The 22,065-nt window shown below is 41.6% G+C and overlaps 1 protein-coding gene across 12 annotated transcripts in view; it reads right to left on the reverse strand.

Moving 5' to 3' along the window:
• Positions 1 to 22,065, reverse strand: part of WDFY3 (WD repeat and FYVE domain containing 3) — a 230,262-nt gene that overhangs the window by 28,615 nt on the left and 179,582 nt on the right. For 9 of the 12 annotated variants that reach the window (XM_069978200.1, XM_069978202.1, XM_069978204.1 and 6 more), the window contains 13 exons: positions 21,365 to 21,464; positions 17,782 to 17,960; positions 16,387 to 16,616; positions 14,640 to 14,746; positions 13,088 to 13,270; positions 11,736 to 11,893; positions 10,479 to 10,556; positions 8,516 to 8,743; positions 7,381 to 7,443; positions 3,092 to 3,260; positions 1,585 to 1,748; positions 1,276 to 1,424; positions 1,009 to 1,129 (listed from right to left, as the gene is read on the reverse strand). In XM_069978200.1, coding sequence (XP_069834301.1) covers positions 1,009 to 1,129; positions 1,276 to 1,424; positions 1,585 to 1,748; positions 3,092 to 3,260; positions 7,381 to 7,443; positions 8,516 to 8,743; positions 10,479 to 10,556; positions 11,736 to 11,893; positions 13,088 to 13,270; positions 14,640 to 14,746; positions 16,387 to 16,616; positions 17,782 to 17,960; positions 21,365 to 21,464 — 1,929 coding nt within the window. The remainder of the gene's footprint in view (positions 1 to 1,008; positions 1,130 to 1,275; positions 1,425 to 1,584; positions 1,749 to 3,091; positions 3,261 to 7,380; positions 7,444 to 8,515; positions 8,744 to 10,478; positions 10,557 to 11,735; positions 11,894 to 13,087; positions 13,271 to 14,639; positions 14,747 to 16,386; positions 16,617 to 17,781; positions 17,961 to 21,364; positions 21,465 to 22,065) is intronic. The other 3 variants (XM_069978206.1, XM_069978209.1, XM_069978208.1) reach the window with 3 other exon arrangements.

Raw genomic sequence — 22,065 nt, forward strand, 5'->3', positions numbered from 1 at the left:
GGTCCTCATATTGCAACCAAAACCAGGAGTGGATTAAAAACACAGAAAGGCTCTGTTCACACAATGTTGAAATTGAGTGGATGGCCGCCATATAATAGCAAATATTTGCTGTTATTTTAAAACAACGGCTGTTATATTGAAATAATGGCCATTATTTACTGTTATATGGTGGCCATCCACTCAATTACAACATTGTGTGAACAGAGCCTTTCTGTGTTTTTAATCCACTCCTGGTTTTGGTTGCAATATGAGGACCACAATACTGACTGAAATATACGTAGTGTGAACCCAGCCTAAAACTGTAAAATGTTTCTATCAGCGAGCTCTAAATATTTATCGCGCGCATAACCATGTGCGGTGTGACAGCTGGCAACGAACAAGTACATATGTATTTATGGGTGCACAAATATGAGCAGCTGTCAGCTATATGTCAGCATACAGTACAGAGCATTTACATATGTACACCACCGGAGCCAAGTCATGTATTTGGAGCCTGCTTATGTTATCAGATGTCATCAAACGTTCAGATAACAATTGTAAATGCATTATTCTAGTAGACCCAAACACAGCAATTTTCTATACATATTACATGGATAAAGCACTGCAAGGAGGCATACAGGACTTTATTATAGAAATGGCTACAGCAACAAAGTAAATGTAGAGAAAGAAATGGAAAAAAAAAAATAAGACTAACAGCAAAGTAGAATCCGCTTTGAACCAGTTTTCCATTGACTTCCGATATAAAAAAAAGATGAATAAACGGATCAAAACACATCCATTTTTTTAGCATACACAAATGCATAGAAAATACACAAAAGCTAAAAAAAAAAATGATGCATTTCGATCCCTTTTTTTATAATGGAAAAACAGATCAAAATGGAAGCACACAAAATGCATTTGCAAACGAGCGCCGATCTCACTGATAAATGCTCATTCGTGTTGTTGTATGGTTATGTACAAGGACCCTTAGATTCACCTATGCATTTGTTATAACACTAAGAAGCCCACCTGTAAGAGATATCTTCGTTTATGAACCTCCTTGATATCTTCATAGGCAAAGATGCTGCATGTTCTCCTCAGCTGGCTAGGGCCCTGTCTTGCTCCCCGCGGAATAATTGGTTCATGCATGCTAAAATAAGAAAGTCTATTAAGAACAATGAAAACTCTAAAATGACACATCCTATAACAGGTGAGGCGCCACCTAACACACTATGAGAAAAGAGGGTGACTGTAAAAATACCAGGCTTTTAGGTTCGTGTTGAGAGAGTCACCTACTTTACTGGTAGAGTTTCAATATCCCGAATTTCCCTATTGGCGGTCAGTGTGAACCCGTCAACAACATAGAAGTGTTCTTTGCCAAACAACAGGAGCCCTTCACCAGTGTCCAGGCCCTGAACCCGGGCACAGCGGTACATGTGCTGGATCTGAAATTTATAAGAATGAAAGGAATAAAAATAAATTTAAATATGACAAAGACTACGCTAGATCTATGAATAACTACAGTATATTAAGACAAACAATATACACTGATCAAACATAACATTAAACCTAATATTAGCCTATTACTAGTCAGTCTGGTTTTACCTTCTCTCCTTCTTCAAGGAGTCTCAGAAGGGTGGTACTGTCCATCTTCTCTTCCTCATCTATGGATGAGCCCTCACTCAACTGGTCTTGTAGGAGGTCCTGGTTCTCATCCTCTCCACCATCGGGGGCAGATCTCGACCGTTTTAGTGGTGCTTTTACAAGGCCTTAAAGAATTATTATAAAGATTATATTTTAACTTTCCTCCCAAAAACTAAATTAAAAATCGAAACAGGACGCTTGTGCATTTACATAGTTTACATACAACAAGTCTCATGTAAAGTTATAGAGAAATCTTGCTGTGCCACAGCTTTCCAATGTCAGACTCCATAGTATGGACCATTGCCCTGCAATCTACTGATCAGTGGGTTTCCTGTGACAGACCTTCACCAGTGACATACTGATGACTACTGTTGAGCAGACTTGCCGAACGGTTAGGGTTTAGCAACATTCTCTGAACCCCAATGCTCAGCATTGGACACCCTTCTACAAGTTGGATGCCGCCCTAGGGAATCTTGGAAAACTTGGATACAGTCAAAGGCCATAGGCAATGTTTTTCTGGCAGCCCTAGGGCGGAAATCAACTTTTCCAGACACTGGGAGTCAAATGGAAAGTGTTGGGATTCAGAAAACGTTGCCGAACCCGAACAGTTTTGCAAATCCGCTCAACACTATTGATGACCTGTCCATAGCTACCAATGCTATGAGTGACGTCTGAGAAGCGACAGCAAGGCACGAAGCAGCTGTCACGTCCGTGACTTCTAGGTGTTTGGCGTTCCCACCATCCGCAAGCCAAGCTGATGGCTTTTATGTGTTGAAGAAATAAAGACAAGATTTTAACGGGTGAGTGCGCCCCCTATTTTCCTTTTTATATTGTTACAAAAGTGTTGGACTATATCTAAAGGGAGCAGCACCAAGATACCCATTTTTATACTCCTGTTGGCCTCATATAGTTCCACTCTTTTTATACACCTGTAGTGCCGGCACTGTAACTTTAAGTGGAAAAAAAAAAACTTCTGACATGTCAGAAAGACATAATACAGAAAAATCCAACAGCATCCAAACAGTCTTCTAAACTTTACTGAGGGACCAAGTACAGCATACAATGTTATGACTAAAATTTGAGTCTTTGTCAAGTATACATCAATTGGGCAAACATAACAGTATGAAAAGGCTGGTGTAAATAACCTAACCAATCAGCAGTGGGTATGTGTTGTCAGATCATACTTTAACCTATGCATAACAAAAGACTTGGACAACCGAAGGAGGGAAGAGTAATGTATAGCAGAGGTAAGTATAATCAAAGAGAAACATACATAGTGGCATGTTGCCACTATGACTCCTATTGACTTCTATGGGACATGTCCTATTTTTTTTTTTTCCATCAAGCCCAATAGAAATAAATGGGCCCTACATTTGTCTGTTAATGCGGATCTGCAATTACAGACAAACGTACAGAATGTGTGAATAAGGCCTTATTCTATGGTGAACTCCTTCTCATGCTCTGTTACCTTTCACTTTGGCAATGGTGTCTTCTCCATGTTCCGGCTCATGCTGAGCTGCTTCCCCCTCCGAGCTTTCCTCCACTGTATCCTGAAACACTGCTGGGTTCCCTGGCATGAGGCGCATGTAGTAATCTTTACTGTCATAGCTAATGGCACGGCGGTAACGGGCAGGTTTCTGTGTATAGATAATAACAATATGAACATTAGCACATAGAGGAGATGGCGCTATTATATACTGCTCCACCTGCTAAATTTCATTGATACTTCTTATTTTTGGCCACAGTCACAAAAAAAAGTTGAAATAAAAACCGCAGTGTGTGTGCAACTTCAGAGCAGGATTTACTGGATGTGCAACACTAAGGGCACATTTACACAAGCTTAACTGTGTAACACATTCCACCATTGTATCTATGCCACATACTTCATGAGCCTATATAAGAGATCTGTGAAGTGCAGTACACTCTTATTCTAGGACTATATTCCTATAATCTGTAAACAGATAAAGAGGCACTTTTTTTTTTAATTAACGGGTTGTGATCGCAAGCAGTTTTGCAATATACTCGCTTATTTTAATATGACCACTAGGTGTCTCCCTTCAGTGCGCATGGGTGCAGCTGCTGCACATCCACATTCAGTAGCAGAGAATTCTTAGGGCACTTGCATTGCATGGTCAGCTCTCCTGTTACACAGCCCCAAAACCTCTATAAGGGCACAGTGACATTATACTGACTGAATTGTCACATAACAAAGAGAATTGTAGGCTGCTGTGCTGATAGTATAATTAGCAAAAATTAATAATGTAATTAGCCTAAGGCAATTGCCCTCAGTTGATATACAACCTGCACGATGAACAGGTGTCTTTCCTTGTGTGAGCGCACAAAGGACTGGGACTTCCTGTGTTTGGGCTCCAAATATCGACATGGATATAGCACTGTTTAACAGGTGGCCATATGTATAGCGTTGATTTGAACATAGAAAAATAAAGCAAGTATATTGCAAAACTGCTGGCGGTCACAACCCCTCTTGACTGTTTTAAAACAAAAAAAATTGCGACAGGTACACTTTAAATTATTGTTTTTCTTTCGAAAAAAAATAAGTGTGGCGTCCACTACCCCTATAAATGTCCCATCACATCAAACAGACCAAATGTATGGGAAAAGTTTTCAGCACGGCGGAATGTAGGACACTTGGTCCAGAAGCCTTCTGTAAGGAGAAAGATGCTGGTTCCTATGGTAGGTCACCCGGGCATGTTTGGCATGGCCGCATCAAATAAAAAAAAAAGTCTTCTCAAACTTTGGAAACAAACATTATGTCAGCCCCCTGGTATTCCCGCAGATACAAAGGGGCAGTGTTCAGCGACGTGACTGCTGGCTTCTAATGTGTAACACACTCCTCCTTTACAACATACGCTTGCTGCAGAAAGTGAGGCTCTAGACTAAGTGCTCAGAGTAGCATTAGCTCATGCAGAAGCTGAGACATACTTCCCACATCCTTGAAAATGAACATATAACACAGTGTAACAGCATTGTGGTCATCGCCAACATTCATACTTAAAGGCATTGTAAGCGCACTTTATGTTCTCGTTACATGAATTAAATATATTAAAGCTGAATGTGCAAAAATGGCTATTGTATTAGGAGTTTACACCACTGTCTGGTTAGAGGAGCTGCTATAGTACCAGGGCTGTGGAGTCGGAGTCGGTCCTGATAAAATTCAGAAGTCGGAGTTGGAGTCGGAGCTGCGGATTACCGACTCCACAAGCCTGTGAAGTATAACTTATAACCAGCTTTTGTGTATAAAAAAAAAAAAAAAAAAAAAAAAAATGAAGGGGCCATTGCTACCAACCAAAAAAAAACAACTGTTTTTGAAAATGGTGTCATATTTCTCTTGGGAAATAAATGTTACGTAATGATGAGAATTTCCCATCGCAAGGGTCATGACCAAGGGTTGTCTTTTTACAAACTACAGATAAATTGCGTAAGAATTTGTTTAGCGTACAAGTGATCTTATTTATTTACTTTTTGTTCATTGTCAGATATCGTTGCCACGTTTATATCAAGAGATTATATTTAAATTCGAACAATTTAATGATTTATTGCACAATAATCAGCCCATGTAAAAGGTCCTTAAAGGTGAACTCTGGCAAAAAATACTTGCCCATGTTTACCCGTTTCTATCCAGCACTGCACATCCCCCTTTGCCCATGTGTTAAAACCAGTTTTTATATGTAAATGAGTTAGGCTAGGTGCCCACTTCTTCTAGCACATCTGTATGTGTCAAAAATAGTAGTAGTATGGTATCTGGTCAAAGAGATTTATTTTTCAATGTATTTATACAGGTAAATGCTGTAACAGATCTGCCCTCATGGCTTAGTTGATGTGTGGTTTCCTGGTCTGGGGCATAACAACACTCCTTTTCATTGATATTACAATGCCTTTAGTTATGTTAATCTGGAACCACCCGAAATAATCATAACAAAATAAAAATGATCACAAGAAATAAAACATTTGGTGGGATGTAGTCACTTATAGTCTGTCAGCTGTGTTTGATGCTACGGTAAGAGCTGCCGACATCATATAGATAGCGGTTAGGGTATAAAAAGCAATCTGTACTTTTCCTGGAGTTAAAGGGAACCTGTTACACTGAAAATGCAGTCAAACCTGCAAGAAATATGTTATCGTGCAGGAGGAGCTGAGCAGATTGATATATAGTTTTATAGTAAAAGTTCCACAATAACTTGTTATTTACCCATGAAAGTCTCTGCTCATTCTGGGCTAAGTAGTCACATGGGCGGTCCTATTCAGAGATTGACAGCTCTCTGTGTTTAAGTGTGTGGGTAGAAAGAGCTGTCAATCACTAAGCAGGACCACCCAATTGACTTCTTAACCCACAATATGTAGAATAGACAGGTCAGTGGCACTAGTCAGGGATTGACTACCTGTACACTTACATACAGATAGTTGTCTTTGAACAGGGCCGACTACTGAGCCCAGAATGAGCAGAGATTTATATGGGTAAATAACCAGTTATCCTGAACCTTTTCCTACAAAACTAGATAATAATCTGCTCAGCTCCTCCTTTTCTATAACAAGATGCCTGCAGATTGGATAGCATTTTTAATGTGACAGGTTCCCTTTAATGGTGGGTGCCCAAAAAAAAAATGACCATATTTTTCGCTTTAAAATATGCACTTTTTAGCAAGTCTTATATTTTGAAGGTAGGGTGGCCCAACAGTGTCAGACGCCCTGACTGCTTCCCTAATGCTCCTGATCAGTGAGATGAGTGTCTGGCAAGAGAGGAATCAAGATTTCCTCATGTAGAAAACATATAGTACTTGCAGGACCTTCAGGGATGTCGCAGTGATGTGATTAGTCACATGACTGTGAGGAATGTACAGTCCAGCTACAGATTCTACAGGTAGGGACCATCTGTATTAAAATTTGTGTGTGTGTGTGTGTGTGTGTGTGTGTGTATTTAGCAAAGCTGTTTTATATGGTGTTATAGCGGAGGTCTGTGTCTGTATATTGATGATGTAGCTCTGTGTGTGCCTGTGGCTATATTTATGTAGCAAAGCTGTGTGTGTGTATTTTAATGTAGCAGAGCTGGGTGTGAATTGTGCATGCATTAAAGCTGTGTATGTGTTGGTATAAGGTACTGTCGTGGAGAGTGTTAAAGTGCACCTGACATTTAATAAACTTTGACCCCTATACTGCCTTAGGCCACCAATGAAGTTTAATTAGCATGAAATATTTTCCCCCTATTTTCTGTTATCTAAACCTGAGGTACATCGTTTAGTCAGGTGCGTTTTATAAAGCCAAAGCTTTTTACTTCTACTTTACCTTTTTATTTTTCAGCCAAGTGTCAAGGAGCCACAGCCTGGCATGTCTCCTTGCTCCCACTCACCTCCCAGCCCCTACTTACTGTAACCTGACATACAGAGCTGTGTGCATCAGTCAAGGAGGAGGAAGAAAAGTACAGTGTGCTTTCAGACCCTAACAGCTATCTACGTGTGTCTGGAGCTTTTAGCATCAAAAACAGTTGACAGATTCCCTTTAAGATTCTTTCCATAAGTAAATGATTTTGGATTCCTAGGCACAGCTATAACCTACTTACTGTTAGGACACATTGGTGCTATAATCATTTTCAGAGAGGAACTTGCGGATACTAAGGTGGAAAGATACTAGTTGTGTTATTATACATATGCAGAGCAGCCTGAAGGTCAAGCTTTACAAAGCTTTGTTAGAACATGCTCTAGTGATGCTCTTTAGTACAGAAGACTTTCACTATGTTTTTACCTTCTCAATAGTTACCATGAAGACACCATCAGAGGATTCAGGCAGTGTACATGGAAAGTCAGACTAAAAAATCGGGTATTAAGTATAAACATCAGAAGGATACATTATACGGGGGTCAAGAATTAAATCCTACTGATACAGTAAACAGAGAGGAGTCATAGAATGCTTTTCACATCTGCCGGCTATCAAGTATTTCCAACTACTTATATATGAGATCCATGCAATCGAAATATCCCACAATGCTATTTCCTGCAAGTAGGGTGCCACTGGGTAAACCATCCAGTCACTGTAATGTCTGTCCTCTATTCAAAGGACAGGCTCCATGCTCAGGCATACTATAGTATTCAAAAAATAATTTGCTTCTTTAAGGAAAAGTCCAGCTAAAACAAAAAATACATTGCAGGCAGGCAGGTGGGGGGGAACATAACAAAGAATCAATACTTACCTGCATAACCGACCTTGGACCCCTGCAGCTCCCATTTCTGCCACAACTCGACCCAGGCTCAGAATTGTCCACTCAGCCAGTGACTGGGGCAGCACACCACTGGAGTCACTGACAGGCTGAGCACGCCCTTCCCACCAGGTAGTGGGAGATGGGAACGTGGCACTTTGGGGCAGGTAAGTATTATGTTTCTGCATCCTGCCGACTGCAATGTTTTTTTTTTTTTTTTGGCCACAGTTCTCCTTTAAGACAAGCAACCTGGGGCGTAACCAGAATGGTTGCCCCCCCCCCCCCCCCCGACTGACCACTAAGCCATCAAGTGTAGTCATAGCAGCAGAAATGCAAGCGCTAGTCAAGAGTGCTTGCAGTTACAGGGACTTTTTCAGAACCTAGAAAGCCCGCTCAGCCACTGTGTGCTACAAATGTTGGCAGCTCAGGGGGCCCAGTGTATTGTAGGGGCGGGCCACCAGGCCCTGTAATGCAGCGGGCTCTGTATTAGGCAATATGGCTGCTACAGTGGTAGTTATGCCCCTGCAAGTAACTACAGCAGACCAATGGAAAGACTTTGGAGGAGAGTTAACAAGCTGTCTTATGGGAAGATTGTGTTACTATCAGAGCTTAGCTTTTTACCCCTATTCTTACAATAATCTACAGTATTAATGACCATTCTTAGGATCACTAAGGATTGCTTACCATAGTGTTAGTATCTTGCTCCATTTCAGGAATGTAAGGATAGTGAATATAGAACATGTCATTTCTCACAACTTTCTTCCTCATTCTGCAAGGCCCTTCGGTCATCTCCAGCATCCATTTATCCAGGTGTGAGCCAATAGGTGGTCCCCATAGCCCTCTTTCTCGTAGAAGTTCATACTCAATCTGATTCCATTCCTCCGTCACATATTTCAGGGCATTTTGTTGACGCTGTTAATATGAAAAGCATAAGAATAGGGAACTTATATGGCAGTCGAATAATACAATGTACCTACTGTGCTCCATGGTCCCCTAGGCCCAGCAGTAGACAACATTACCTAAAAATGGCACTAACATGGTCCCAGGATCACGGAAACTAGAGGGCCCAGTGTGCTTTAGTCTCCTACTGTATACAATGAGGCAAAGTAACTGCACCAGAATTCCGGATTTTGGGGAGTAACATTTTGGCGTAAAGTAAGCCAAATAATTGTTAGTCTAGAACTAGGGTATACGGTGTAAAGAGGTGTCAAACATCCTGAGCCATGGTAATAAATCAGGCACTGATTTGCACTGTTTAATCGTCAGACAATATTAGTAAATCTGGAAATCTGTGCCTGGTGGCAGAAAGTTCTACAAATTTGTAAATTACTTCTATTTAAAAAGTCTCAATTCTTCCAGTACTTATCAGCTGCTGTATGTCCTGCAGGAATTGGTGTTTTCTTTCCAGTCTGACACAGTGCTCTCTGCTGCCACCTCTGTCCATGCCAGGGACTGTTCATAGCAGTAGCAAATCTCCATTGAAAACCTGTTTCTGTCAGGTGGCAGCAGAAAGCAGTGTGTCAGGCTGGAAAGAATATACCACGTTCTGCAGGACATACCGCAGCTGAAATGTATTGGAAGACTGAAAAATTTTAAACAGAAGTAAATCTGTATAACTTTCTGACTTCAACTAATTTAAAACCTTTTTTTTTTCTTCACATACCCCTTTAAGTCAGGGCTTCTCAGATTTTCTTCTGCTGCCCCCACTTGTAGCCATGTAAAGTGATATGCAGAAGACGTATGGATATCTGATGTGGATAGAAACAATGCCCCCATATCACAATGCTAACCACTATGCTCCCAGTGCTTTCCTTGCTCCAGTCTTTTCTTCTACATGCAATACCCTGTAAGTTCCTGGGCCAGTCAGGTGCATGACTTTTTGAGATGTGATAAACACATAGATTGGGACAGTAATGTCGTGTACTAAGACAACAATATTAGGCTATGTTCACACTATGTAAAATAACGGCCGTTGTTTTCACCGGCCGGATTTTTGCAACCAAAACTACAGCCATAGAATTACTATCGTACGGACTAGTCGTGAAACTACGGCCATTGTTTAATTTTGATTTGAATGTTTATAAGCGGGATGAACCAGGTCGTTTACTTTAAATACTGCGCCCAGCCCGAGAAACCACTCAGAATTTTTTTTACATCAAAATCAAGTTTAATTTGGCAGATATAAGTTTTACGTTCGCGGCCGCATTGAAATCCACGGCCGTTGTTGCAGTATTACTGGCCGGAAATAATTGACATGTTCATTTTTCACTGGGACGCATAAACAACGGCCGTTATCTGATACAAAGTGTGCATTCAACGGCCGTAGTTACATTGCATTGCAGTCATAATAGGGAACCTCAAAACAACAGCCGTAGTTTTGCGGCGCGGACAACGGCCGTTATTTTACGTAGTGTGAACATAGCCTTACACTGCTGCATGGCATGCTCTCCTTCATCAACAAATGCGGAGTGCCTCCTAATTTCAGGAACTGTTATATAAAGACTCCCTGATGTTCCTTTGCTTCTATGCATAGTCTCGTATAGGCAATTCTTTATTTATATGCACATGTAAACTGGCGGGCCTCATCCGTACACAATACGGCCACCTAAGTCATGCTGTGTAAAGTAAACACTTGATCTGCCCTTACCTCCTGGTATTCTTTATACTGCATATCCACTAGGTCACGTACAACTGCAATGTGAGTGAATATCCACTGGGAGATCTCCTTGGAAACAGAATAAATACAGGCACAGCGCATTACTAACAATGTGGCTTCATTGTGTTCACACAAGAAAAATAACAGAGAGAACACTTACTAATGCACCGACCTGGTGTTGGCTAATGAAGGCTGGTACAGAGGCCATTTTATTTCCACAAAATAAAGGTGCAAAATACAGCCAATACCTTCTTAGGACTATGCAATTTTAAATAGTGACACATAGTGACACATTGAATAGTGTCAAAAAGAAAAAACGTCTTTGTGCCCCAAAGCAACAAATCACAGTGCAGCTTACTTATTTTTTTAAGACAACTATAAAGAAATTAAAACTGGGTCTAACTGGTTCCTATGAGCAACATAGGGAATTTTGCCTTAATATTCCTAATTTTAAATGGGTTATCAGCCTGTGTTAGATATATTTTGCTGTTGCAGTTAGAGATGAGCGAACTGAATCCTCCAAACCAAAACTTCGGTTTGCTATCAAGCCACTTTGTGCAAGGTTCGTAACAAAATTGTAAGGATGGACGATGCACATCTTAAAAAAAAAAAAAAAAAAAAAAAAAAAGGGTATGCTCACCTGTACGCACTTCCCTGGTGTCCTCCTTCAGGTCTTCAGTGTCTTCAGACGCCTCCAGCCCACTCAACTAATCACTGACTGAGATGGGACAGCACTGCAACCAATGATTGACTGAGCAGGCTGTCACTCTCGAGACAAGAGTGACAGCCTGCTCAGCCAATCACTGGCTGTGGCGCTGTCCTGTCTCAGAGCAGGATTTTGCCAGCTGCAGGTAGATGAGCAAACATTGCGAACCACACAAACAGCTAAACGCCTGCAATCGCTTAGCTGTTTTAGTGCAGTTCTTTTAAGGTTCGGTTGAAACAGAAACTTTACGTCAAATTTCGGGAAACCTACCAAATCGAACTTCTGAAAAGTTTGTTCATCTCTAGTTGCAAAGCATTCTATTGTATAGACAATCATATAGCCTGTTCTATTTATAGGCTTTACGTTCATCTGGTTTTCCATAAACTATTAAAGGAGATGTATCTATTTCAGTCTATACACATGCTTCACTCTCCAACCAAAGAAGGGACCTCACAATACCTGGTATTGAGTATTACTTAATGGAGGACAATGGTAACGTTACAGAAGGAGAACTCCCTCTGTACAGACAGAAGTAAGAATACCTGGGTAGAGAGGTTGTGTTTGTTGAGACCACTTTCCTTACGGTTTCTTCTTGACCCAGTTAGTTTGGAAAGACCAAAGCCACTACTGACACGTGACAATTTGGATTGAGAGCTTGGGACCAAGGCTTCACCTTTGCTGATGCACTTCTTCTCATAAGCTGAAAAAAATGTGTTGTTTTTTTAAGCATTTTTTAGTTTGTATTCTTTTTTATAAGCAAAAAGTGCAATTGCTGTTCCGAATGCAGTATGCTGGCAACCGTTTTATTTTCCTTGCAGCACCGGAGGCAACTCACACCTGGGAACTCTAAATGGTGGCTTTAAAAGGGGTATTCCGCTCAAAATTTACTTATTAAAGTGAATGTACCATCAGGTACATCTCTGAGTTTTTTATATGAATAGACCAGCGGTGCCGGTGCCGTGGGTTTTTTTTTGAACAGCGTCCCTGTTCCCGCACACAGCGCTGGTCTATTACCGGCATCGGTCTGGTCTTAAGCACTAAAGACGGGCCCGCCGGCCCCCAGTGTGACGATCATCCCTCCCCTCTTGACGTGGCTCCATTGATTCTAATGAAACCGCATCACAGAGGCAAGGGGGTTTGGTCACACTGGGGGCAGATGGGCCCACCTCCAGTGCTTCACGCCAGACAGATGCACGGTAATAGACCGGCGCCATGTGCGTGATCGGGCCACAATTCAAAAAAAGGACCGCGACATCGGCATCCCCTATTTATAAAAACAACTTAAAGCGATATACCTGATGGTATATTCGCTTTAATATGTTGCTGCCCTTGGTGAGAACATAGCTAACATGCCATTTTTTATCTCTCCACACTCCCCCAGAGTTCTCCCACTTCATCTTCGGGTACCAACTGAGTGAGCCAGCCTCTACTTCCAAGAAGGAAAATTGTCTTGGTAGTAACAGCCTACTGTCCCAGTCAGTGATGGGCTAAATGGGCTGTCACTGCCAGACGAGTCCATTTTCGAAGAAAAGTCAGGATCGCTCAAGCTGGGATCCAAAGATGATGTGGGAGGACATCATCTTCGTAAAAATAGCATCTTTGTTATGTTCTTACCAAGGGCAGCAACATATTAAAATTAATACCCCTTTAAGTCCTAGAAGGTTTAAACATGGATATGCCTATTAGACAAAAATGTTAATACTGCATGGAGACATGGTCTGTACTCCCCTGACAGAGCAAAAGTAAGAAGTACATAAAACAACCCCTCTAATGTTCTACACATGGAAAAGCAGGCACACAGGAAGAAACAAATGAAGTGACTTTTTGGTAGAGCACGTAGAACAAAATGAAAACAAATCCGCAATCTAAATTCAAGCTCTCTGAAAAAACTTACCAAGATGATTTTGCCAAGCACGTAATGTTGTCTCTTCAATAAAAGGCCTGACAACAGCAATGTCCACATGTCCCCGCTCATTGACAGGAAATGTCACTTTGAACATATCCTCTAGAACTTGTTTCTTGCTATGAATCAGCTCTATCCAAACTCTGTTGACAGCCTTCAAAAGCAGCTGGCGTCCTGCAAAACATATAGAGTCCTCTTTATATAGAATAAAGTGATATGAGTGATATAGAAAACGTAGTGGTCCTGAAGTCACCAAAAATGTCCCCATTTCCTAAATTATTACACAACTGTGTTTATTCTCATAGATTCAACTTCCATTGTAATTTCTTGGTAGACCACCTACAGTTTTTGTTCAATGGGCGGCCTGGGAAAGAAACCTTGACCTCTCATTGTCAGTGGTGTAGGTGCTCATGCTCACCCACTCTTCATTTATCTCTTCTAGCCTGCAAGAGGCTGGTTTCAAGGTACTCTATAGATGGTACTGTGTCCCTACACGTCCCTGACGGCTCAACTATATGACTGAAACATCCGCTCCTTCCGACCCTAGTACTATTGGCATTAATTTACTGAAACTGACAACTTGAAGTGTCACTGTCGTTATAACTTTCAAAATCAAAATTAAGTAGATGTGATGTAAAGCAAGTTTGCAATTTTCATTCATTATTTATTTATTATTTTTAGTGATCATGGAAAACACGGGACTTTGTTTTCTGACTCTTTTTTTTTTCTTAAAAGAGTCAGAAAACAGGAAGTCCAGTGTTTCCCAGGCCATCTGAGCGCTCACAGAGAGAAGGCAGTCATGTGATTGATGAACACAGGGAGTCGTGACTCTCTGTACTGGTCCTAATTCCTATGTTTAGTCGTTTTTTTCAATCAGCACAAGTCAGAAAATGTGCCTGCAGGAGACTGGACCTGGATTTCTGGTAAGTACAGCTTTGTTTTACAGCATGATAACAACTAAAAAAATAATGTATGTATATTGCAAACGTGCTTTATTTGGCATACACTGTTGATTTAGATTTTGAAAATTATAATAACATTGACACTTTTTTTTTTACTTTCTTCTTCCCTCACTCTCTTTCCACTTCTTTCTTCCTCATGTCTCCTTTTTCCTTTCTTCTCCTTTTGTTGGGAGCCTTTCCATGTGGTGTTTTGTTGATTCTTTATTTGAATAATTCAATACCATTTAGAATTATAGAAAATAAATTATATTCTATTGACCTCGGTTGGCAGATCACCTATGGTTTTGGAATAATTTCCATGGACGTTGGTAGGTCACCAATAGGTCAGGGGCATTAAAACTATTGTTTTAAAATCATTTTCACGGACATTTAAATTTTGGACCACGCAAATCTGTAAATGATGAAATCTGAAATTCTTTATTCTTTGAAATTCACAGCTTTGTTTATAACTTCGCTGAGTATTATGGAATCTATTCCTTTTTACAATATTTTAGCGTACAATCATGCACAATGGAATAGAAAGAAATAAAAAATACTTATCCATGGATTTATAAGCCAGCTGTTGGCATTCCAATATTTACCTTCACTAACATCCTGGTATATTCCATCTGGCTCTACATCTGAGGGCATCATAATGTGCCAGGTGGTCATCCTGGCTTCAGCCTCCAATCCAAAGCCATCAGGGTTGCTGCAATGTGATACAGGACATCATTACTTATTGCCTGTCCTCTTGGACAGCTGATCAGTAACGCGCTGCGGTGCTCTTTAAAGCACGATCTTGCTCATGTTTCCATAGTAACAGAACATAATTATATTTTCTACACTGTTAACCTCATTTTCCTGAAATTTAAAAGTAACTCAGAAGTGCTGAATCCAAGTCTATGTGCGTAAGCCTGCAGGCTACTTACTCGTTTCTACAATATTCATGAGCTCTATAGGCAAAACGTTTCCTACGAACATTGTAAATAGTTGCATTTACCCATTACAACTGCTGGTGGAAACCATGTAACCCACAGATCTGATTGTCATGGATACACAGGCTGGTGGAGGATTACATGTATACCGAGTTACATTTATTATAAATTACCGTCAATGTCACAATGGACTGCTTACATAGAACTAAATGCTTCATCAGTACCGTCAAACGTAATTCATTTAGAGGCCAATATGAAGCACAAAATCCTACATTCTTATTAGAAGTATCTGCTAACAAGAATTGTGCCACCGTTAAAATGTATTCCTGTTCACATGTCACCATTCAGTTCCCCCCAAGTGTATGAGCGACCACTAAAATACACGAGCACTCATTACTCGAGTTAAGCATTTCTCAACGCTCGCTTCAAGTGATGAACCACTTTAAAGTCAATGGGAGGCTCGAGCATTTAACCAGGTTCCCTCAGCAGAGGAAAGGGCGTCTGGTTCACCTGAAAACCTCAGAAAGTGATGGAAACACCATCGAAATGGAACAGGAACATCAGAACGATCATTCGGCTGTCAGTTATTGAAGGTGGTGTAGTGATATAGTGAAATTGGTATAGTCATTGTGTTGATGTTGTGTTTTTTTTTTTTTTTTTTTTGGTGTCACACAGGAAGAGAACTAGTCCTGAAAAATACTTTTTAGGTTTTTATGAGCTACAGGCCTACCTAGCTACTTAAACTTTTCCCTACACTAACAGTGTCCCTACTCCAGCATCTCTCTCTGCCTGATAAATGATAGACCCAGGTAACCTGATGCAGCCAGTTAATCACTACTATGCCAGCAGCCAAAACAGCTATGGCATAACACGATGTGCCAGGCCTTACCTGCATATTTATTGGATAATTACAGCTGCCAAACATGTGGGGAGGAGACTTGCACTTTGACCCGAGTACCAAGAGGTTGGGCATCGAGCAGTGCCGAGCACCCTGATGCTCCCTCCACACCAGCTGGGATCACTTGTCTATGAGTTTGCTGAAGATAGCCAAGCACTAAAGTTTTGGATCACCACCTGTCAAAATTTCCCTTAGTTCCCTAAGTTGAGCCATTACTCTGTGAGTCAGTCAGTGGTGACCATCTTGCTTTTTCTATGCCAGTATAGCTACAACTGTTAAAGGCGTGAATTAAAAAAACTGTTAAAGGCATGAAAGGCGACTGCACTACACATGAGAATACCTGTGCATCTGTATACCTCAGATGTAGCCATGAAACATTATAAGAAAGTTGACAGCTGAGCCATTGTTAGAGGTTTTAACTATTGTCAGTAATCGCTATGCCTTGTGTAACTAGCTGAATGTACTAGCTCTGAAATGAAGCATCGTAAATGCATTTTTTTTGCCCAATAAACCTACCTTCCCATATGGAGATTAATCAAACAATGGGCAAGGCATGCAATAAAGTCTTGGTCATGATTCCCAGGTCCGAGGATCAGATTCCTATTTACTGTAAGTACTCGCAGTGAATCCAAAAGGGCTACTTGCTGAGGCACGGTTTTGTGGGCTCTGGAGAACTGGTATAGCACAGTCCGGTTCAAGCAGTTATAAATCGCTTCAAGGGACACACCTTGGGAACGTCTTTTTGACTGTAAGAGAAATAAAGAAAAATAAGAATAAGAAATAACCTTTATTATTTCTGCCTATTCAAAGGGAGTGTAGGAATTTTTTCCACTTAATATTTTCAGACATAAGCAGTGCTCCCAGTATCACACACACTTCAATTGTTACAAAAGATATAAAAACATAGACGATTGTCAGCACAAAAAGACCACTGGGTCCATCTAGTCGGCCTTTTAGTATTTCCTTTCTTATTATCTTAGGATAGATATATGTATATCCCAGGCAGGTTTACATTCATTTACCAACCACATCTGCTGGAAGTTTGTTCCAAGCATCTACTACTCTTTCAGTAAAATAATACTTTTTCACATTGTTTCTGACCTTCCCCTCAACTAATCTCAGACTGTGCCCCCTTGAACCTTAGGGCCCTTTAACATGGAGCGATAATCGGCCGATCATCGGCTGATCGTTTCTTTAGGTCCAGACCTAAAATTATCGGCTGCCGACCACGCATGACTACGTGTAATAGCGATGCATGGCTGACAATTGCCCAAACAGTTTACCTGTCTATGCTCTCGGTCTTCTCCTGCATATTGGTATCACAATCTCCCTCTTCCTACTGGTTATACCTCTAGCTATACAGCCCAGCATACAATTAACTTTACCTACCACCTGGTTGCACTGGTGACTTATTTTAAGGCTGTCATATATCACTACCCCTAAATCCTTCTCCTCTGAAGTCTGCCGATATGATACTCGCATAGAGAATTCCTTTCCCTTTAAGAGCATTTTACATTAGAAAACATTAAAACTGCCGTTTTCATTGTTTGGACCACATATCTAGTAATGCTAATCTGTCTTGTGACAGAACTGACCATATTATATTACAATGCTTGTTAAACTGAATTTCACATTTTAATCAACTTACACATTTTTTACTTTTCTTACTTCAATCAAGACAGATATGAATAAAATAGGAATGTAGAGACTAGCCTTTCCATTTATAACAAAGACTAAATGAATGATCTGATAATGATGGGCCAGCCAAAGAAAAAAGGCTATCACTATCAAAGTTTCGGAAAATCCCATTTACAGCATAATGTGACACACCTTTCACCCCCCCCCCCCCAAATAAAAAAGCGAAAAAACAAAACAGTAAAAGAAAGAGAATAGAAGAAAATAGTTTAATACCTGCAGTCTGTCCCTCACCTGTGAGATGAGCTGGATGATACAGTCTACTACCAGTTTGGAGTCTTTATTAAACATTCCTTGCCAGAGCTTGTCCACAACTCGCTGGGTAAAATAAAAGACATTATTAACCAGTACCTGATAACTACCACCAGTGGTCACTGGCAAGGAAGCATCTTCACCTATAGGAAAAAAACAAAAGAAAACACAAAACACAACATTAAAACTAAACACGAGCAAGCACTAAGCACGTCATGTATCTATACTGCATGGAACAAACATCTATTAACCAAGCAATGAGGGGAAGGGGAAGGTTTGCAATATGTATAAAACTGGGCTTTTTTTTCCCTTTGTCTTTGAAGAGCCATCCAGGAAGGTTACAAGAAACATAAAACAACCCCTTCCTCTCTAAATAAACAAACAGAGAGAAAAAAACAAAACAAATGCGCCTTCAAAAATAGCACTCAAAACTTTCAATAACAACACATTATGTTGTGAGCTCCACCTAGTGGCACCTGTATGAAGCCGGAATTTTATCCTTTAAAGGGAACCTGTCACCCCCTGTGCCGGGGTGACAGGCTCCCGACCCCCCGTTAGAGCCCCCTATACTTACCTAATCCCGCCGGGTCCCGCTTCTGGATTCGGTCGGGTCCCGGAGATCTCAGCCGCTGCAGCCCGGCGCGCGCGCCGACAGATGAGTCCAACGCTCATAGAGAATGACGGAGCGCTGGACTCTCCTGTCATTCTCTATGGGTGTTGGACTCATCTCTCAGCGCGCGCGCCGGGCTGCAGCGGCTGAGATCTCTGGGACCCGACCACCTCCAGAAGCGGGACCCGGCGCGATGAGGTGAGTATAGGGGTCTCTAACGGGGGGTCGGGAGCCTGTCACCCCGGTACGGGGGGTGACAGGTTCCCTTTAAAGGGTACTTGCCACATTGCCCCAGTTTGGCGCACCATGTGAACTGACAATGGAAGTTTGGGATGCTGTGAATACTTCCCATGCCAGGCTATTCTAATTCAAAGGCCTAATGCACCGAAACCACCAGGCGTAGGATGTATCTACAGTAATCCCTATCTTCCAACGTCCTCTTTCAGAGAAGAAACATGACTTACACCCTTTAAAGGGGAACTTTTTAAAGGGGATATTTTTTTCTTTAAATCAACTGACGTTGAAGGAACAGGGTGTTCCAAGTGAAGGCCTGTTATGCTAATACTCTAGTAATAATGACAAGGATACAATATATAGGCGGTGGTTTTAGTCATAACAAAACCACTTCATGGAAGTACACCCTTAAAACATTTTTTTCCCTTTAAAGGAGACCTGTCACCCCCTGTGCCGGGGTGACAGGCTCCCGACCCCCCGTTACAGCCCCCTATACTCACCTGATCCCGCCGGGTCCCGCTTCCTGATCCGGTCGGGTCACAGAGATATGAGCGCCCGAAGCCCGGCGCGCGCGCTCACAGGAGAGTCCGACGCTCATAAAGAATAACTGGGGAGTCCGATGCTCCATCATTCTCTATGGGCATCGGACTCTCCTGTGAGCGCACGCGCCGGGCTTCGGGCGCTCATATCTCTGTGACCCGACCGGATCAGGAAGCGGGACCCGGCGGGATCAGGTGAGTATAGGGGGCTGTAACGGGGGGTCGGGAGCCTGTCACCGCGGCACGGGGGGTGACAGGTCCTCTTTAAAACCAACTGGTGTCAGAAACAGTCCATGACAGGAACTGTCCAGACCAATAGCAAATCCCCATCGAAAAACCGTTCCTGCTTTGGACAGTTCCTGACATGGTGGCAGCAGAGAACACTGTGTCAGACTGGAAAGAATACACCACTTCCTGCAGGACATACAGCAGCTGATAAGTACTGGAAGACTCAAGGTTTTTAAATAGAAATAATTACCAGAAAAAATTATATTATAATTACCAGAAAAAATTATTATTATTACCAGAAAAAAATTACCAGAGTTCTCCTTTAATTCTAAACCATAGAAAACATATATTTAAATAAAAACTGATAAAAAAAATCCAGCAACACATTTTCTTTAAGTAAATAAATACAATACAGCATAGAGAGATGATAAATTGCCTGCTCTCCATATGCTGTTTTATCTAGAACACCCCTGGGATCTTCACATTGAGAGATTGGATTGGGCTTCAGTTCTCTCATTTCACTAGATGTGGTTCTCATTTCTCAGATAGAAGTAAAACCTCTCACGTGTACTGGAATAACTACAAACTTCCAATGTTCTTAGTCTTAGTTTTCTCTTAGATGCTGCCAGGTTGGCCACCAGAAGGGCAGGGGCGCACGGCTGGCAGCGCCTCATTATTAGGCACTCCAGGTTAGAGAATGACTCTCTCCTACTGGTGTTATTGAGACAAACACATTAAAATTAGAAGCCTGGAGCTGGAGCTCCCTCTACTGAAGGTTCTTCAAGGTGATCTTGTAGAAGGATTTGGTCTTGAATAATAATAAATCAGCTAACAGCTCATTTTTAAGACATTGAGTTTTAGTAAATGACAAACTCTGCTCTGCTGCATACATGTGTGTCTATATATATATTTATTTTTTTATCTACATAGACTGATACAGATACACACACATGGCAGAACCACATTTTTCATATAGCCATGTGGGAGGACATCATTGGAAACCAGCACACAATCAAAACCGGAAGCATGGGGAACAAGTATACGTTCTGTTGTTTTATTGCAAGAGGAAACAGTATGCACACATCTCCCCAGCAGTGGTGTAGCAATAGGGGTCGCAACAGTCACCCTCTACCACCGCCACATGCTGTTGTGCAGCTCTTCTTATTCGGCTGTAATAATGTCAGATGGTTCACGAGTATTGCAGTGTTCAGCTCTCTTCTTCTATTCAATTGAATCAGCAATCACTGATACAAGTGACTAGTTGAGAGGCAGGAAGCTGGGTACCCTGTGCTCCCTGTCCTGCCACCACCTTCTGTGTGATGTCAGTAGAGAGTTTAGCTCCGCTCATATCATGCAGGATGCAGACCTGACCAGAAAAGGGCAGGAGAGCAGGAGCCAGGAGAGGTGAGATTACTAAGGGGGCTGTGTCTTCCAACATGTGGCTCTCCAGGCAGAAAACTACAACCCTAATCATGTCCTGACAGTTCATGATAGGAGTTGTAGTTTTGCAGCCTTTGGCTTTCCAGGTCGCATAACTACAGCCCCAATCATGTCCTGCTGAGAGTTCATAATAGGAGTTGTGGTTCTGCAGCCTGTGGCTTTCCAGGTTGCAGAACTATAACCACCCTAATCATGTCCTGCTGACAGTTCAGGATGGGAGTTGTCGATTTGCCACCTTCGGGGGAAGGCCAACCTGAAATATTGCACAAGGGCCAACAAGCCCCCCTGTTCCCCAGAAAATCCCTTGAAAAGGAACCTGTCAGGAGTTTCCTGCTGTCCCGACCACAGGACAGGCTCTCTCAAAAAAATGATTTATGACTAACTAGAATGTAAATTTTTCTCTAACCATATTAAAAACATATTTATTCACCAACTCTAAGAAAGTCTTTTACAAGGAACACAATTACAATATAAACCCCATTTCTGGCCTACATACCTAACAGAACATCAGCAGCCAGTAGATGGTCCATTACACTGTCCAATATGTAGGTCTGGAATTCCTTCTGCTGAGCTCTTGTAGATCTTTCAGGAGAAGCCTGCAAAACAATTACCAAGGCCTCTATGATAAAGCTGGAGACAGATAGCACAGGACCACAATACTGAGGTCACAGCTTCTTTGTCTGATGTAAATCAATTCTCAGTGGATACTGTTGCAGCAGGTCAGGCAAGATGGTGGCACCTATAGCTGCACTGTCCTGTTCATAGTAAAGTCATAGTCAGGGGAGCTGCCTCATAACTCGGGCTCATAAGCTGAACAAATCAAATCTGACAGGCAGTCTGACGTTTTTCACTCTGAATGTATGTAAAATATTCAGAAGTAAAACGACACAAGATGGGTTAAAAAATATTGGAAAACTGTTTTTTTTGTTCACACCAAATATGTTCAGTGCCATAATAAAAAACAAAACATTTTTAACTCCTACCCCAACAAAAATGAATGACTGACTGGATCTGTCACATCGCAGGTCCCGTCTCTCCACCAGGAAGAGGTCGGGGATCGGAGAGGTACCATACACTTTTATTTTTTAAGTGGTATTCTCGTTTGGGCTTTTTATCCCTTAGAGGTGATAACAAGCTGATGGCTGGAGGTCCTACTCTCTAGACCACCACCAATCCCAAGAACAGGTGTGCAATTGC

This window comes from Dendropsophus ebraccatus, chromosome 7, assembly GCF_027789765.1.
Source record: "Dendropsophus ebraccatus isolate aDenEbr1 chromosome 7, aDenEbr1.pat, whole genome shotgun sequence".
Lineage (NCBI taxonomy): Eukaryota > Metazoa > Chordata > Amphibia > Anura > Hylidae > Dendropsophus > Dendropsophus ebraccatus.